This window comes from Haemorhous mexicanus, chromosome 8 (assembly GCF_027477595.1).
Source record: "Haemorhous mexicanus isolate bHaeMex1 chromosome 8, bHaeMex1.pri, whole genome shotgun sequence".
NCBI classification, from domain to species: Eukaryota; Metazoa; Chordata; class Aves; order Passeriformes; family Fringillidae; genus Haemorhous; species Haemorhous mexicanus.
This window is the reverse complement of record NC_082348.1, coordinates 31,127,298-31,144,237: the sequence shown is the minus strand read 5'-3', so window position 1 is coordinate 31,144,237 and position 16,940 is coordinate 31,127,298. Positions and strand designations below refer to the sequence as shown.

The 16,940-nt window shown below is 38.8% G+C and overlaps 1 protein-coding gene across 4 annotated transcripts in view; it reads left to right on the top strand.

The window, feature by feature from the left end:
* GULP1 (GULP PTB domain containing engulfment adaptor 1) overlaps positions 1 to 16,940 on the top strand; it is a 145,668-nt gene that overhangs the window by 93,205 nt on the left and 35,523 nt on the right. For all 4 annotated transcript variants that reach the window (XM_059853461.1, XM_059853462.1, XM_059853464.1 and 1 more), the window contains one exon: positions 11,701 to 11,772. In XM_059853461.1, the coding sequence (XP_059709444.1) occupies positions 11,701 to 11,772 (72 nt within the window). The remainder of the gene's footprint in view (positions 1 to 11,700; positions 11,773 to 16,940) is intronic.

Here is a 16,940-nt window from a genome sequence, read left to right as displayed (position 1 = left end):
TGCACAAACAATGAGGCAGAGGTGTGTTAAGGCTACATTCCCAGACTTGGAAAGGAAGATTTCTAATGTGTTTGTGTTTTCCCATAAAAATTTTGAATGCAATTCCCAAAAATCCTTGACCAGCTTACCTTGTGCTGTAGTCATGAACCCACAGTAGAAGAAAACCCTGTTGAGCTGCTGTGGTTGCAGAGCCATTTCCTCTCCAGCCCCTGCTCTTCATTTGCTTCTCCAGTTTGCCTCCCAGCAGTGCTGTCTTGTTGCTATTGCCCCTTTTCAGTGCAAATAATCAAAGCACTCAGAACCAGTGCAGGTTGCCCTGTCCTTTTTCTTTTATTCCAAGATACCCAGATATACCCAGATAAAGACATTTTGTCAGAATTTCAATCATGATGCAGTTTTAAGGGCATCTGCTTTGTGCCCTGTGTATTTATCTGCTGCATGGACCTTTTCTCCCTTCAGAATTAGTTTCTTCCACAAGTAACTAATTTGATTTTGACTTGGCTATCCCAGTCAAATACTCTCTGAAAATTTCTGAGTGTTCAGTGAATATAGCAGGTGAGAAAGATGTCTATATGTGTCATTTATATAAAACTAGCAAGACATTAAAGAAGCAGTGGAGCTTAGGAAGTAGTTTCTAGGAGCAAAGAAAAAAAAATCCTCTTTAGTTGAATACAGACATTTTCTTTTCCACTTGTATCGAAATGCTGATATTAATTTCTGTGAATATAGTATTTAATTTAGTATATTCATGTAGATTAGCCATGTGATTGTGAATTATATTTTGCATACTGACTCAACATATTTTCCCACTGAAGTTACATTACTAATAAAACATTAGGCTTAGTCTTTTTTTACAAATTAAGTGGTTCTTAGTGTAGGAAATCTACAGTTTAGGGAAAAAAAATCAACCAACCAATAAAAAAAGCAACAAAGTTTCACACTTCATGTTCCTGTCATTTAACACTCCTCAGCACCTGTATCTGCCCCATGATGTCTATTATCTTGCCCACAGAATGTATGTATAAATTATTTATTGCACTCAAAGTTAAGATACTAGATTTTAAGGGTGATCTTCTCTGGTAATGATAGCTTAAAAAAAACCAAATTGAGGCTCTGTCCAAAATTTTGGGTCCTTTGAGAAGCCTACCAAAATTTATATTATATTTCCGAGCTGCTAAAGCATTAGCTGCACACATTCATGGCTCTTTTTTCAGAATAGTCCTTTCCTAGTGTGCTGCTTGTCCCCTGTTTGACAGCTCATCGATTCCCTGAATCAAGAATTAAATCAGGAGTCATTTATTCTAATTATGGTGCAGAAAGCCTTGCAGTATTAAAAGTCCTGATTCAGAAGCAATGCAGTGTCCTTAAAACAGGCCATTTCTTATTTCACATTAAACTGGAAAAGGTCTTTAATAAACTGTGAGTCAGGGACAATAGTTATTTGTTCCTATTACTGAGGCTATTTGTGTTGGAATGAGGATTTTGTTCCTAACTGTGACTTCAGTTTTTGTCCCACAGGGAATTCCTGTATCTGTGTTTATAATGTCATTGCATGTTGCCATGGCAAAGGTTGTATTGCCATGATAGTACAAGTTCAGTATTATGTTAGTCAAGGACAAGGGACGTAGAAATTAGATCAAAATAAACTTTAACCACAAATGGGAAACGTCTGCAGAATTTCATCTCTGCTTTTGTAAGATATTCTTAGTGTTTTCTGGTACTGCAAGAATAACTGCAATAGTTTTTGATTTGTATTTATTAACATAGATGTACTATTTATATTTACATAAATACATCACAATTTCTTCCAGAACTTGTAGAATTTATTTACATTGAGCAGAGGAAGACTGTAAGAATTTTGTGTCCAGCTTCAGTTGCTACAAGCTGAATGCTCAGAATTGCACAATCCCACCTTGAACTGACACATGGAAACTCCTGCTGGTCTGGTACAAGTTGTTATGAAAGAAAGAATCTGAAGCCTGTGCTCAGAGCCCTTCCTAACAATGAACTCATCTGGGAAACATTTCTTGGAAGGAGCAGCTGCTCTCAGTGGTGTCATGGCCTCTTTGCTCCCCTGGCTCCGAGCTGCACCCCAAAAGTTCTGAGTGCATCAAAATGCTCCTGGTTTTAGAAAGCTTCTCTTTATTGGTAGAGCAGAGTGGTTCTATCAGTTTTCTGAATTAAGATAGCTTTGCTATCAAATTCTTGACAGCATATCTTGGTTCTTCATAAGGGCTTTTTGTCTCAGTTCAGGTTCCACTCTGCTTTGGGGAGATAGACCTAATATTTGTATCAGGAAAAACAGTCAGCAGGATAGATGGAGCTTGACTGAGTTCAAGCTTCAGCTTGCTGTATTTTGTGAAAAACAGAGGTAGTTTTAGGATGGTAATACAGAGCCAACCAGTAGGTGCTGCATTCAGAGGAGCAGTGGGGTTATGAAAACCAGGGTGATCATTCAGCAGGGCCAAACTGTCCAACTAGGGCAGCAGCTTTGGATGGCTTATGCTGTGTGTTCAGGTCGCTGTGATGCAACTTGGTATCTTAATCTTGCTGTACCTTTAATTGTAGCATTTTACTGGAGGGGTGTGTGTTTTTTGAGGGGCCAGTGGATGTGGGAATCTGTCTTTTCCATTTGGGAGTGCTGAAGAGGATGATCTTTAACCTCAGCTTGGGTAGGGTAGTGGCTTTACACAAGTAGTAACAATTAAAGGTTTTCTCGTAGAGCAGTGCAGTGAAGTTCCTGCTGAATGGCCAGGGTTCTGACTGGCAACTGCAGAGCTGAAGGGGGAAGTGAAGCAAAGTGGCCTCTGTGCTCTGGAGTTTCTAACACTGCATTTCACATCTGTACAAAGAATGTAGGAGTTGTTGCAATTTTTCATTTTTATGGTTAAGGTAAATTAAATCACTGCATTGGCATCTGGTTTATGGAAATAAAAAGTAAAAAGCAGCAAATGGTGTCAAATTTGTTACATTAAGATATTTGAAAATATCTGGGACTTAATGAAAAACAGTGTTTTAGTAGATTCAAGGGCCTACTTTGACTTTACAATTTTCATGAAGAAATTATGCTTGAATTAAATCAAGGTGCTGTGGTGCAGAACTAAGTCTGTCTAATTATGAACATGTAAAGCTGAAAAATCTGTCCACTCTGTTATTCTTTATTTCTGAAGCTCAAAACTTTGATGTATAGAATAGTGAATATGAATTCTTTTTAGGTGGCTTTCTTCAGTGAAGGTAAATTAATTTATTTTTGTTTTTTTACTGGAAACAATCCAGTCAGGAATATAAATTTTCTAATTGAGGCATTCAAGTAGTGTGATGTGTCTTCAGTTAGTATCAGACTTTTTCCTTTCTAAAGGAAGTGTCAGGTTTGATAATTAGGTCTGTTTGTCCTGTCTTGTTACAGAATGGTTCTTGTGCACACCTTCACTGAACATTGGTTCAGCAATGAAAATTCTTGTAGAACTAGAGATGCACTGCAGTTTAAAACTACCAGTTCTTAATTCTAGGAGGGCACAAACTAAATGGAATCTAAAATAGTATGAAAGTAACAAAGGAGGGTTGCAGGAGCTGACCAGGATGTTACTGAGCATCTGTGGCTGGATAGCTCAGTCATTTCCTGCACAGGTCAGAAGCAATTCAGGCCACGTGTAGGGTCAGGCTAGATGACATTTGTCAATACTGTACTTATTGGATGGGTTTTCTCCTGGTAGTTATCCTTAAACTTTGAGGCAGTATACAGCTGTGCTATGGGAGGCTCTACAGAGCTGATGAGTAGTGGCAGAGGAGCAGAAGATGCCATTGTTTGGTGTGTCAGTAGCGTGTGGGTTGAAGTAAAAGAGCTGTAGGATGTAAAAGAACTTGAGGATGGTGTCTTTGGGTTACTCAGGTATCTCCTGCTGCAGTAAAAGGATCTGACAGTTTCTCCTACCAAAAAAAAAACCTCTTTTCACATATGTCAAAAGCCAAAACTGGAAACACAGAGTATGTCCAAATTTAAGCATAATAGATGAACTTTGAAAATGTGTCATTCTTTAATTTGCTCCTTCATTTTGTCCAGCCTCTAAGCAAAGGATTCTTGCATGTGAAAGCTAAAGAACATTGCAACACACATGAGGAGAGAATGCTATCAAAAGAACCTGTGTGACCCAGTCACAGCCAGGGAATATATGATGAGAAATTATGTTCTCCAGTGATGAATTTGCTCTCGCTGCCATTTTCTCCTGCCCTTGTTTATTACATGCCAAATGTTATCCTTGGTTTTATTTATCAGCTATGGGAAGTGCATCTTGGATTAAAAGGACAACAGGCCTTCAGCATGATATACTACTAGTATTAGCATCACTGCCATTTGTGCACTGGCAAAGTGCTCCCTTTTTAAGCCCTTTTCCCATACATCAGAGTTTTTTAAGAATTTTCTAAAAGTGGCTTCAGTTTGCTCCTCCAAGCTGGACTATTCCTAAGAAATATCCCTATTACCCTCCTGGTTCTGCCTCCTCACTCAGAGCTGGAGTGAGCAGTCAGCTCCAGCTGAGGAGTGTGTGGAGCAGGGCCAGGGAAACATTCTCTGCTCTCAGTGCCTGAGGTGGGAGCCATGCTGGGGCAGCCGTGCTGCTGTCAGCCTCTGCCTGTAGTCTGGGTAGCTGTGGGGTGGCTGCTGGGGGTGTGTGCAATGGGAGAACAGGGTACACCACCCCCTGTGCCTGGCTGATCTTCAGGTGCAGTCTGACAGCTCTCCAGGGCATGGCTCAGTGTGAGCTGTGCTTCTGAACTGCTGGGGAGATTGATGGGCTGAAGAAATGCTGGCTGGTTTCTCTTGTACAACTGGTGTTTTCTCTAGTGGCAGTTGACAACACACATGTGTTACCTTTACTCTCTGTCTGTACTCCAGCCTGCTTTTATTTGCCTTGTGGTGGCCCTACCTGTATTAGCATCATTTTGTCTTTAGAATTAGATGCTTTAGTACAGAGCACAGCTTTGACAGCTGTGCTGCAATTGGATTTGATTTTTTATCTTATCCTTGTTGATAGCTCCATTAGTATGTGACCACACTGGAGAAGATTTAAGTTTTGGTCATTTACCAAGTGTGTCCTAAGGTCTTCTGAGGTTCTGCTTACAAACAAGCTGGTTCTGGTAATACAAACATATATATATTCCTGTGGTATTTTTCTTTTTGATTTCCACTTTCCCTTCTGGCTGCAGTGGGGCTTGAGGAGGAATGTGACCTTGTGTCATTATTCCATTCCTTGGCCTTTAGGGTTACACTAAGCTGCAATCAGCTGACTTGGCCCACATGTCAGATTTCTTCCAGTCAGCAGCTCAATAATTTCTCTTCTTAGCAAATCTGAATGTGGGTTAGGAGACAGGTATAGGCAGGATTAGGGCTGCCACATGCCCTCAGTTCCTCTGGTAGCTTTGACAGAATATTTCTAGGGATTCCTCTTTCCAGACATTTGGGTGGAAGCCACCATCCAGGTGAGGTGCACTACTCCAGGGAAATGTCTGTTGTCTCTGTCAGGTGTTCAAAGATATGTTGGACTTTAGTTATCAAATCATGTTTTTTATTACTGATTAATTATAAATCAAGACTGAAAGACTGAAATAACTGCTTGTACATTTGAAGGAGGAGAGCTCTTAATTACTGCAGTTGTACAGAATATAAGAAAGTACAAATTAAGCCTGTGGAGCTTATTGAATCTAATTATTTTATGATCCTTTCTGTAACACTCTCCTTTTTCTCCCCAAATAATTCAATAACTTATTGAATAGATTTTTCTTTCATCATATCTTAATTACTGTAAATATTTTCTATTGATGGATGAAATACCTGGTAATATTTAATTTCCATTAGATAACCCTTTTTTTTTTTTTTGATGTTTTTAATTGTGCATTCATCTTTCTTCTTTGCCAGTAGCACTTGAACACTCCCTCAAAAAATAGCTCGGATTTCTTTCCTGTGTCAGGGCCACCATTTGTGCAGAACATTAGATGTCAGACAGACAGGGGATATTCAGGGAGTCGGTCTGATGCCACTTTGCCTCATACTCTCATGTGGTGAGTTGGATTTCTGCTCTCATTTGAGTGGCAGTCATGCCTGGGAGTTGTTTTTAAGGTGGCACTAGGAAAGTGCTCTTCAAAGGAGAAAAATCCAAACATTTATGTGCTCTGGCAAAAACATGTCTTTGTAGAGAGCCTGGGAAGCTGCTGCAGGTGAGGAGCTGGACTGTGGGGTGGGGAAAGAGAAGGAACCCAAAATACCAAGTTTTGTTTGTTTTATGGTCCCTACTGTCCTTCTGCTGTTTGAGTGATGGAGAAGGCTCACGAGTGCAAGGCTGAGCAAAATGTCTGCCTGGGCTTATGGAGTGGTTAACAGCTTAGACATTTGTTCAAAACTGGTCCCACTTCTCTTTCATTCTTGTGTTATACACTGTTGTTCTGGTGTTCTCTCAGTGTGGATACATTTGTCTTCCTTTCATCAGTAAATCAGCATCCCTGTAGAACTGAGGAGGTACAAGGAGCTAATTTGTCAAAAGCTGGCAGCAGGTATCCTGTCATTTTGCATTGGTTTTTTCCCCCCTTTCTTTATTGTATGAATTTGGTAAGTTCTGTTTTCATATCATTTCATTTAAGTCTGCATAAAAGAGAAACTTCCCTGGTCAGGAATTTCAGAGTAAAAAAGAAATGTGGCACTGTAAAAGACTGTTTGTTTTTGTTTTTTTTTTTAAGATTGAAATGTGATGACAAAGGAAAACAGATGTTGTTTTATTATTAAAATATCCTACACTGCTCTCTACAGGAAGAGTGGAAGTCTACATTAAATATTCAGAAATGCACCTAGAACTATTTCTTAATCAAGAGTCAAGTCTATTAATTTTTTTTAGTCTGGTAAAACTGACATTTCCTAAGCATGTATAGAGTTGTTCCCCCCGCGAAACTTTGATGAAAAGCACCTGGATGTGCTTTGCATGTAAAGCCAATAAAATGTTGAGGTTCAAAATCTAAACAGCCAGGGGAAGAATTACTGGAGTCTCCTGCTAATGTCAAGGAAAGAAAGTGCACTGCTAACCTTAACAATTCAGCTGGCCTTACTAAGACCTCCTGGGCACATCAGAGCAGAAGCAGGCTTGTCAGAAATGTAAGGGATTCTGGGTGCTTGAAGTTGTCTTACATTTCAATTGCCTTTTAATTGAGGCAGCAAAGTAAAAGATTATTTACTTTTAATTTTAATAGGTTCTCCAGCCAAAGTACGACTCTAAATGCAATCTAATAACTTCACAATGGAATTGGACCAAAAAATGTCTTGTTCATGTTCATGCATAGGGAAATGACACCTACATTCTGACATATTCCTCACAAAGGGTCTGTCTGATAGCTTGTTGTGTTAGAGAGCCCTCCTGGCCATTACAGGGCTGAATTTTCTCTCAGTTGCTGCCAGTGATAAAACCTCTGTTGATTCAATATGTTGAAATAGTTTCTGTTAATTCTTTGCAGCTTCTTTATCTTGCAGATCTTTGCATGTGGAGTGAACACATCTGGTTGTCTGCTAATATTAGATCAGAAACAGTTTGATCTGAGGAGTTTGTCTTGTATGTGGCTGGCCAACAGCTCACTTTCTTCATGGCAAACATCACTGTACATTAAAGGAACACTTAAATGGTCCTGACTGATAGGAGTGTTGGCCTCAAAAGAGTTATTTCTGATTGCAGACAGCTGCAAGTGAAATAAGAATGAGTAATATATTAGGGAAATAACTGCTCGTCAGTTTTGTCAGGAATATGTTTGGAAAAATGGCAGACTGCAGTGAAGAATGTGTGGTAAAGAAAATTGCTTTAGCTTGCTTTATGTTATACAAAATATTAAATGTCATCTTCCAACTTTTTTAAGTATCGAACAAAAATTCTGTATGACCATGATGAACTTTACAGTAAACAACACATAAATATTTGAGTCTCGTGGCGTGCCTAAATTATGTATTGTGTCTGTTTGAGTAGGCATATTATGCATGGAGTACACCAACCTCAAGAATAATCTTTCTGCTAGCTGCAGACAGTAAATAGATGTAGCAGTCATATGTAAACATTTTTCAGTGTATTTTGTATTTGAACACATTGCTTATGTAAAGAGCACTTAAGCACTTAATGTGTTTATTAGTTTGCATTTAGGATTAATAGTGAATGATCTAAAGGGAAACTGTTATTTTCTGTTTCCCTCTTCTGCAGTGAAGTGTAGGAGCTGTGTTAGCTTGACTCTCAGGAACCACTTAGATTTCATATGCTGCTTGTTCTGCATGAGTCAAGTTGCAGAAGGGAACCTCCAATGCTGAAAACAAGCACTGACTTGCCAAGTTCCCATCTAAAACTTCCTAAAGGAGCCTGGGCTTGGAAAGGGAGGTTTCACATTTACCCCTTTTGCTCTGAAATTTTTCTTGCAGAAACTCTCCCATGCTGAATAATTGTATTATTCATGCCACAGCTGGACCGACTTCCTGATACAAGAAATATTTGTTCTTTGTGTTTGTGTGAGATTTGGTGAGAAAAATCTGCTGAAAGGACCGTGATGAAATGGCCACCTTCCCATTTCATGAGGGTGGTGAGTTAGCTGTTGGTGGCTTCCCCCAGAAACCCTGGTGCCAGTGTGTCTGCTGTGCCAGGGGTTGTACAAACTGCACAGTGACCTTGGCACCTGAAGCCCCAACTTTGCAAATGCATCTGTTTGCTTAGCTTAGCTATCATCAGTAATACCACAGTAATTGGTACCTCATATTAAACAGAAAATGATGATAGATGAAATGGAAAAGGTACAGAGCATATAAAGAAGCAAGCAATATAAAGCCTCCCATTAAAACATTAGCTGCTTGTTAAGGCTTTATTGCATAGTCATTCTATTGTTACAAACCTGTCTTGGTCTGAAATTCTGTTTATATTTTTCCCCAAACAGAATGGTCCAATTAATACAAATATTCAGAATATCTCCCCTTAACTGTTGGGGTTTTTTTTATTACTCTTACCACCAAATTAAGAAGGAAAGTCAAGCATGAAATGTGTAAGCAATTTTAACACACCTGAATTAACAAAAAGTACAATTGCAATTGAAAGAGTTAGAAATAGATACAAATACTGCAATCCATGGTATAGCCTTGTAATTTTTCTTGGTATTAACACTAGAATTCTCTCTTGGTATTAACAGCTACAATTCTTCTTTGTATGTCTGTATTAAATGTATCTTAATTATTTTCCTCTGCTTAATAGTTTATTATGCACAAGCTTGAATTCCACATCCAGCTCAAAACTGCTGAGAGCAATTCAAATTTTAATGGTGATGCTTAATGTCAAAACCAACACTGATCTGGAAGAGAGTGAATGACTTACAGAATTCTAGTGGGTTGTGCTGTAAATGCTGATCTAAGGCTCATGGTGTTTCTATATTCTCTGAGTCCTGGTTGTTTATTGCTTTCGTAACTTACTGAGCAAACACACTGATTTTTTGCTTCAGGTTTTGTCAGTATTTTAAAGTGCTTTCAGCAGTTTATCTTTCTGCTTAGAAATCTACTTCTCCCTCCCCTCCATGATCATAAATGGTAATTTCTGATTTGGGGAACATTACTATAAGCTTTAAAATTTAGTGACATTTAACAGATTCTCCAGCTGTGGCTGGGGAGTTTGATTTTCTGAGGCAGTAGTGTGAATTAGCATGAGGTACAAGTTTCTGGGAAAACTGTATTTGTGGAAGGTACTGTTTGTGGAAAGATTGGTCTGCTGCTGGGATTTACTGAATACAGCAAAGATACCTTCATCCTTCTTGGACTGTGAAGCAGAGGAGAGTTCTGGGAAAATGACTGATTCTTTCTTAGCTTTATCAGAGCTTGGTCATCTGGATGGAAGTAAATAAATAAAAACTGTAGGGCAGCCCTGTGCCCTTCTGGAGAAGCAGCTGCAGGCAAGGCAGCATAACCTGGGGCATCTCTTTGTGTGCATGACCCAGTTCCACCAGAGGCCTGAATCTGCATTGAGAACTCCTGGGCTGCTGACACTGGTGCTGGTGCTGCCAGTTTGAAAACAGCACAAGGATTAGGAAACAGCCAGGGATGAAGCAACTGTGTCAGCTTCTCCATGGGCAGCCGTGACCTCTGCTCTGCTCCCTGAGCCTTGTCCACACCTGCAGCTCTTGTTTCCTGTGGTCCTGCAGGATTCCTGCTCTGTGTCTCACATACATTGAGGTGCTCACAAACTTTCAGCAATTAAACTTCTGCCTCTTGTGTTCTGCCAGGTGTGGTGGATATAAGTTTGCTTGTGTGCAGATATCTGGTAATGTGGGTGCTTCAACCTTCCTCTTAGACTCTTATCTGATCTTACCTGCTGGTTTGGGTCTTTTTGCTCACATATATTCACTCATCTTTCCCTTTCTGTCTCTGCCATGTGCAGTATCCATCATGTCCAAGAATCATTCTTCCTTCTCTACAGGCATTTTGTGCAGCCATCACTTTCCAGGCAAGATCACCTCTCGGTCTAAAGTCATCAGAGATGTTGTGTGAAGGACATCAAATCAATAGCAGAGCCTTCTGCTCTGTTCTTCCAAAGCCTTGGTCTCCTGGCTAGAGAAGTGTCAGAGAATATTGCCAGCAGATGTGTGTGGTGTTTTGATTTACATATTTCAGAGTCAGTAGCAATTATCTAATGAGGCTTCATTATTGGTGGAGCTGCAGAGTTTCTTTGCAGGAGTACCTTGAGCACTAAACATGTTTGGAAGGTTTAGTAGAACTAAAAACTCCAGAGTTACTCTGTTTAAGTTGTCTGTATCTTGGCAAATTTAAATCCCTTTCAAAATGGCTAGGACTTAAAAATTGTACATGCCTCTGTGTGTCATGGTGCACAGAAAAGTGTACTTTAGGAAAGAAGGAAGGGTTTCTTTTCTTGGAGTTATTTTAACATATACATGTACATGATGTGACTTCAGTGTGAAACCTGGGCAACAGAAAATCAATGAGTGTATCACACAGATGGGCTTCAGGCAGGATTATCATACATTCTGTAGCAGCACAGTAGAAGGCAAGTGTGACTGTACAGAAAACAAAAGTATTTCAGTGTACAAATAAAGAAATAAGGTCCTTTTGCAATATTATGTTTTGTGTATGAAAACATATGTTTGGTTTTCATTAAAGCCTTACTTGGTAAAAACATCAATTGTAATAGAAACTACTTGAATATGAATCTTCTTTTACATAAGCTGGAGCCTAGTTCCTATATGTTACTATACTAAGCAGCTCTGAGAGGAAAATCAGTTCCTTTAATTTATCTTACATCGTGTATGAATGTTTCAGGGACAGAATCCAAATGATTGGCTCGTGTTGATTCATGGGAAGGATCTTCCATCTGTATTTTGTGTGCATTTTTTTATTTTTTAAAATGAGTTATTACCAAAGTGGTCATTTCCCTGTGGAAAAAGGTACTTGAACTTCTAATTTACAGATTTGCATAGGATGGTTTTTTAAAGTCAATTTTGATAATGCTAATATTAGTATAGAATGTAATTTTTGTTATTTTCTTGATTAGAAATAGCTGTGTGAAGGTTTTTTATTTATCAACTACTGACACAATTGCCTTTCCAAAATGCTGCTTGAACATAATTGGAAAATAAGATTACTCAAGTTCATGAGGCCTTTAAATGCATAACTTGCTGCTCACAAATGACAATTTTTTTCAGTTTCTAGGCAGTACAGAAGTGGAGCAGCCCAAAGGCACAGAAGTTGTAAGAGATGCTGTTAGAAAATTAAAGGTAAGAATTTTTAATGAGACATAAATGGAATGTACTCTTAACCTCTTTTCTAAGACACTTTATAGGTTGTCTAGGTGAATTCACTGGCTGTAGAAGTAGTTGCTTTTACTAATCTCTTTAGTGTGTAGCATCTTCCTTATTATGTCTGCTTGGTCAGGTGTTCTGCTGTGTACAACATTTAGCTGTCCTACAGATTTTACAATAATTCAGAAATATTTATAAAGTTACTGTATTTCAATGGCTAATGCTTCTTCTTCAGGCTGGTTTAGGGCTTCATTAATACAAACTGAGGTAGCAAGAATTTGTTTTCTCTGCCATCCCCAGCTATGGCTGAGAAAATCAGGCTTTTGCAATTTCCTCTTGGCTACATGTGCTTGGGCACCAAGGGACTTGGTGGACAACTAAAAATACCCGAGTGCAGTGACTTGCTGAGGGTTGTTTTCAGTTAACATGGCTTTGCCTTGGCTGCTCTGAGCTCTTCAGACACCGTGAGCTGGGGCAGGGAGTGCTGATTGTTCCAGCCCACTCCACTGCCCTGTTCCCGTGGAATTGCTTCATGCTTAGCTGCTCTGAGCTATCAGCCCTTCACTTTACTTAGATGTAAAAAATCTTCCTCCCTTGTATTGCATTTTTCATAACTTTCTTGCAGACTTTTCATTATTCGTTTAAACAGGTTCCTTGGAAATGAGCAGGAGATGTGAGGAGTCAATATTGAAAAAATTGATTGTGTTCTTACCATACTAAAGAAATGCAGGAAGGAAACATGAGATTACTCTTGTAGCTCAGCTTTCAAGGCTCAGTTTTCTCTTGAGAAAGCCATCTTTACAAGATGGATCAGTAATCTTATTAAGGCATTGAAACACATTCTTTGCTGTTGTTTTCACTCTACCAAGATAGTACAGCTGCCTTTAAAGATTCATTTAGCTGATTCTTGGAGTGTTTTATGCCAAAAAGACTTTATTGTGCTGCAGATAGTCAGAATCATTATTGCCCAGCTGTTTTCAAGAGTTTTAGGCTAAGTTTGACCCTTTTTTTTAAGCATTGCAGCATTTTATCAGTGGAAGCAAAGCAGGTTTGTGTGCACTTTGTGTAGTTTGTCTTTATAAAATTCCAGTGCCCCCAGAAAAATCAGTTCTGTGCAGAAATCTGTCACAGTGATATCTTGCTATGGAGCAGCTTTGCTTCTGTTTTAAAGGTGTTTTATTGGACTCCTGGATAAACAAAGTGTTAAGTGTCTCTGTCTCACTGGTGGAACCCCAGGCTGGCCTGGGCTCTCACTGATCATTGGAGGTTTTGGGTGGGTTGAATTCTCTGATTTCACACAAGGAAATTGTTTCCCCTCTGAGAGAGGGTCCAGAAAGGATTTCAAATTGCTGCTCTCAGAGGTGTGGGCAAAGCCAGAAATGTGGTGGGGGTGTGTGTGTTTATGGTGTCACTGGAGCATGCAGATACCTGCTCCAACTTCCTACACACCTTCCCTAAATAAACCACCTTGGAGATAGAAGTCTGAATAGCTGCTGCCAGAATTACATTATTGTCTTCAAGTCTGGAATATTGTAGCTTAGATATCAAGTATTGCATGTGATCTTACATAATCACAAGTTTATTTGAGACCTTCCAAAGTAAATAAACATGACTTTAGGAAGGACTTGAAAAATCTTGGAACAGAATTCAGAGAGCAATGAAAACACTTTTATGTTTGAAACAATCCCCAATTTGTTTTTGTAAAATGCTAATTAAAAATTTTTAAGCAATTAAAACAGCTTGAAAAACTAATGTCTTATTGAAAGAAATTTTGAAGAAATATAAAGTGGTTTGGGAGCAGGAGAGGTTTTTAGAAGACATGTAGATTCTGATGCCATATGTATATTTTTTAAATTATCTGAATTTTCTTTTAATTGCAATGTTATTAATCATAATTTGTTTTTAATGAAAATGAATAGGTGGCATAAAAGCAACTGACACTTTCTTAACTTTTAGAGCTATTTTTTCAAGTGACATGCATCACTCTAATAAGCATTTGAAGTCACATGCTCCAGTGATATACAGCCCATGAAGTGCAGCCACCAGAAAGCATTTTTCTTAAGCCCTCATGTCACCAAACTGTCAGAGTCAAGATTTGATATACAACTGTTTACTTCTCTGAATCATCTAAAAGCCCCTAACTCAGCACAAAAACTTGGGCTGCCCAGCACAGAAACTGCAGCTGCCATGCCACAAACTGAATTTTCCCAGCAGATGGAGCTGATGTTCTGCAGAAACTTAAAGTATCTTGGACAAACTTTTTCTTGATGCTTCATTGTACTTTTATCCCAAACACAGCTTTTATATTTTCTTGACCATTTTTCTGGGACGGTTGCAATTACAAGATTGTTTTTTTTCAAGCAACTATGTTTAATTTTTCTAGAGGATTCTCCAGTGGCTTTATCTAGGTGGGATTTCCCCTTATGTTTTCCAAGTGCTTGGAGCTGCACTGCAGGAGAGAGAGGAAGCTTGAACACTAATGTTTTACAATGTGTTTGTTTATTTATTTGTAAGATAAGATGAGCTATTACCATAATTTATTACAGAACATGTTTTCCTTCAAGTTTTCTAGTCAAACTGGTTTCTAGAATGAAACAAAACCTAAAGCAGTGGCACCCAGATGCTGTATCCAAACATGCCTGTGCTACTCAAATGTCTACTTGTTGTGAAATTGTACTTTATTTTAGCAAATGGAATGATTACTTGTCTTGATTAATGAAGTTTGTAACTTCTCAGTCAGACTGTAAGGATGAATTTGATCCTTCTTATGAAGTGTTGGAAGGGTTGCCAGAGGTGGAAACAGGTAGAAGGAGTAGCAGGACAGGTGGAAGGAGCAGCATAAGCAGAGCAGTGGTAAGAAAGCTGCATGGAGGAGTGTTAAGGAGAAACCAGAATAAACACTGGAGTTTTGGGCTGTTTCTTCTACAGTCTTCAAGGGATGTTTTGTGAGGGCAAAACCGAAGGCTGTTTGCTTACCCAGCTTTCAATTCATTATCCTTTTTTTCTTCCATTTTTCTTCTGTAAGTGGAGATGACCAGACAAAATGCAAATAGAATGAATCACTTTGAAACCACTTGAAATATTTTACATCATGTCCTTGACCTCTAAGGATACACAGAATGAAGAGTGCTGGTTCACACACTTACACACATGCAGAGATGCTGTCCTGCTGCTGCCCTTAAAGGACAGTCTGTGGATATTGTTCTGAGCTCCCTCCCATGTTAAAGCTCAGTTTAATTTGTTGTTAAAAGGACAGAGGAGGAGGGTGGAGTACAGAGAAGCTTTTAATATTGGGATAAAAAGATTTGCAGCCAAGCCTTCCAGCCATGACTGCTCTCTTTGAAGTACTGCAGGAAGCAGAATTTGTGGTTCAGGACCAGTCAAAGACATCCTGAAGACCAAAGCAAGTCAGATGAGAAGAGCTGAATAAGAAAATAACTGTTTACCCTGCCTCTCAAAAACCCTAAAAATTAACCCTGCCCCCACCCCCCAAAAAAAAAAAAAAAAAAAAAAATCAACCAAAACCAACCAACCAAACTGGGAAAAAAAAATCAAAAACCCCCATCAAAAAACCCCAACAAACCCCCAAAACTCCATGCTACCAAACAGAATAACCAAAAGATCTCAAAACAGCAACAATAATGCAGCCCACCCCCAAATAAAAAAAAAAAAAACAAAAAAATCTGTCAGGAAGTGAGAGATGGAAAAATGACTGCACTGTATTGTCTTTTACACTGTGGCTAATAAATGGATATTCCTGTCAGTCCATTGTGTGTCTGGAAAATAAAATACAACCTATTCCATGCACATACACTTCTGGATGGCTTCTACCCTGCAAAGATGATTATTGAGAGACTGAATTTTGCATGTCATTTCACCATTTTCCTTCTCTTGACAGCTGTTTCTCAGAGGCCTTAATTTCATTTATGCCCACATCAAATGTCCATGAGAGTTTGGACCATAACATGACCAACTGGATGATGTGAAGGCACTGAAAAGAAATGGGGCATGTTGAGGTTTTTTCAGACATGTTTCCTTATAATGAATGTTTTCATGATAAAAAGGAGGAGAAGCATCTTTTCCAAGACAGGTTACAAAGCTGTTTCCCAGCTTATCCAACAACCCTGCCCTGAACCAGGGCTCATTTTAGGTGTGAGGTGCAATGTCTGACTTGTCACTGGTCTTCTCTTCCCTGGCATGAAGATTAGCACCCAAATCACAGGAACATCTCCCTTTTCATGTCTCAACTCTTTTTAATTAAATCTTAAATTGTGCAGGGAGGTGTAAATATTAAAGAGAAGCACATAGTTTTTGATTGCATGGCTTAAATTGATTTATAGATCTATAGAGGTAATTAGTCTTAACAATTAATTCTTTAGCTCCAATGCCTGGCTGTCTTGAAAACATGATTTTTTTTCTTCATGCATTTTTGCTGGTTGTGGTTTGATAAGACTCGATACCTAAGCACATCAAATTTAATTTTAATAACACTCTCAGAGTATGCATTTTCCCCTGCTGCTCTAATAAATTACAAAATTTATGAATGGTTTTTCTTTTTTTTTTCTTTTTAAAGCTAAGTCAAACTGTAGAAAATAGGTTTATTTGTATCTGTTCCTTTCCCTAAAAATGCCATGAAAATATAATGTTAATTCTGAAGCAGTTGAACACCAACTAGCCCATCCCACTGAGCTGGACCAAACCTGGAGTTTGTGCCTGAGAATATTATATGTATAAACTAACAGTTTAAGAATTTGGCCCATCATGTCTCTTCCCAAGCCATGCTGTGATTCATTATAATTTTATATAATTTTCCATTTTTATGCCAATGGGAGGCTGCAGATTTTTACCCTCTTAAATAATCTTGTTACTGTGTGAGATAGAAATATTATTTGGTTTCAAATGTGTGCTGATAGGAAAATATAATGTTTGTATGCCTGCCAGGTCCAGAGGTCCCGTGGGGTCCTCCTTAGGTAGAAGGAATGAGTAGAAATAAATAAAAGAGAAAATTCCTGAGACCTAACTCAGTGATGGGATGTGCTGGTCAAACCCTGCACAAGTCTGGGAGGTGGCTGAATGTGGCACTCTGGAGAATGTCAGCTATAAAAGACATTGCTGATCAGTATCTGTGTGCTGGTATTGCACAG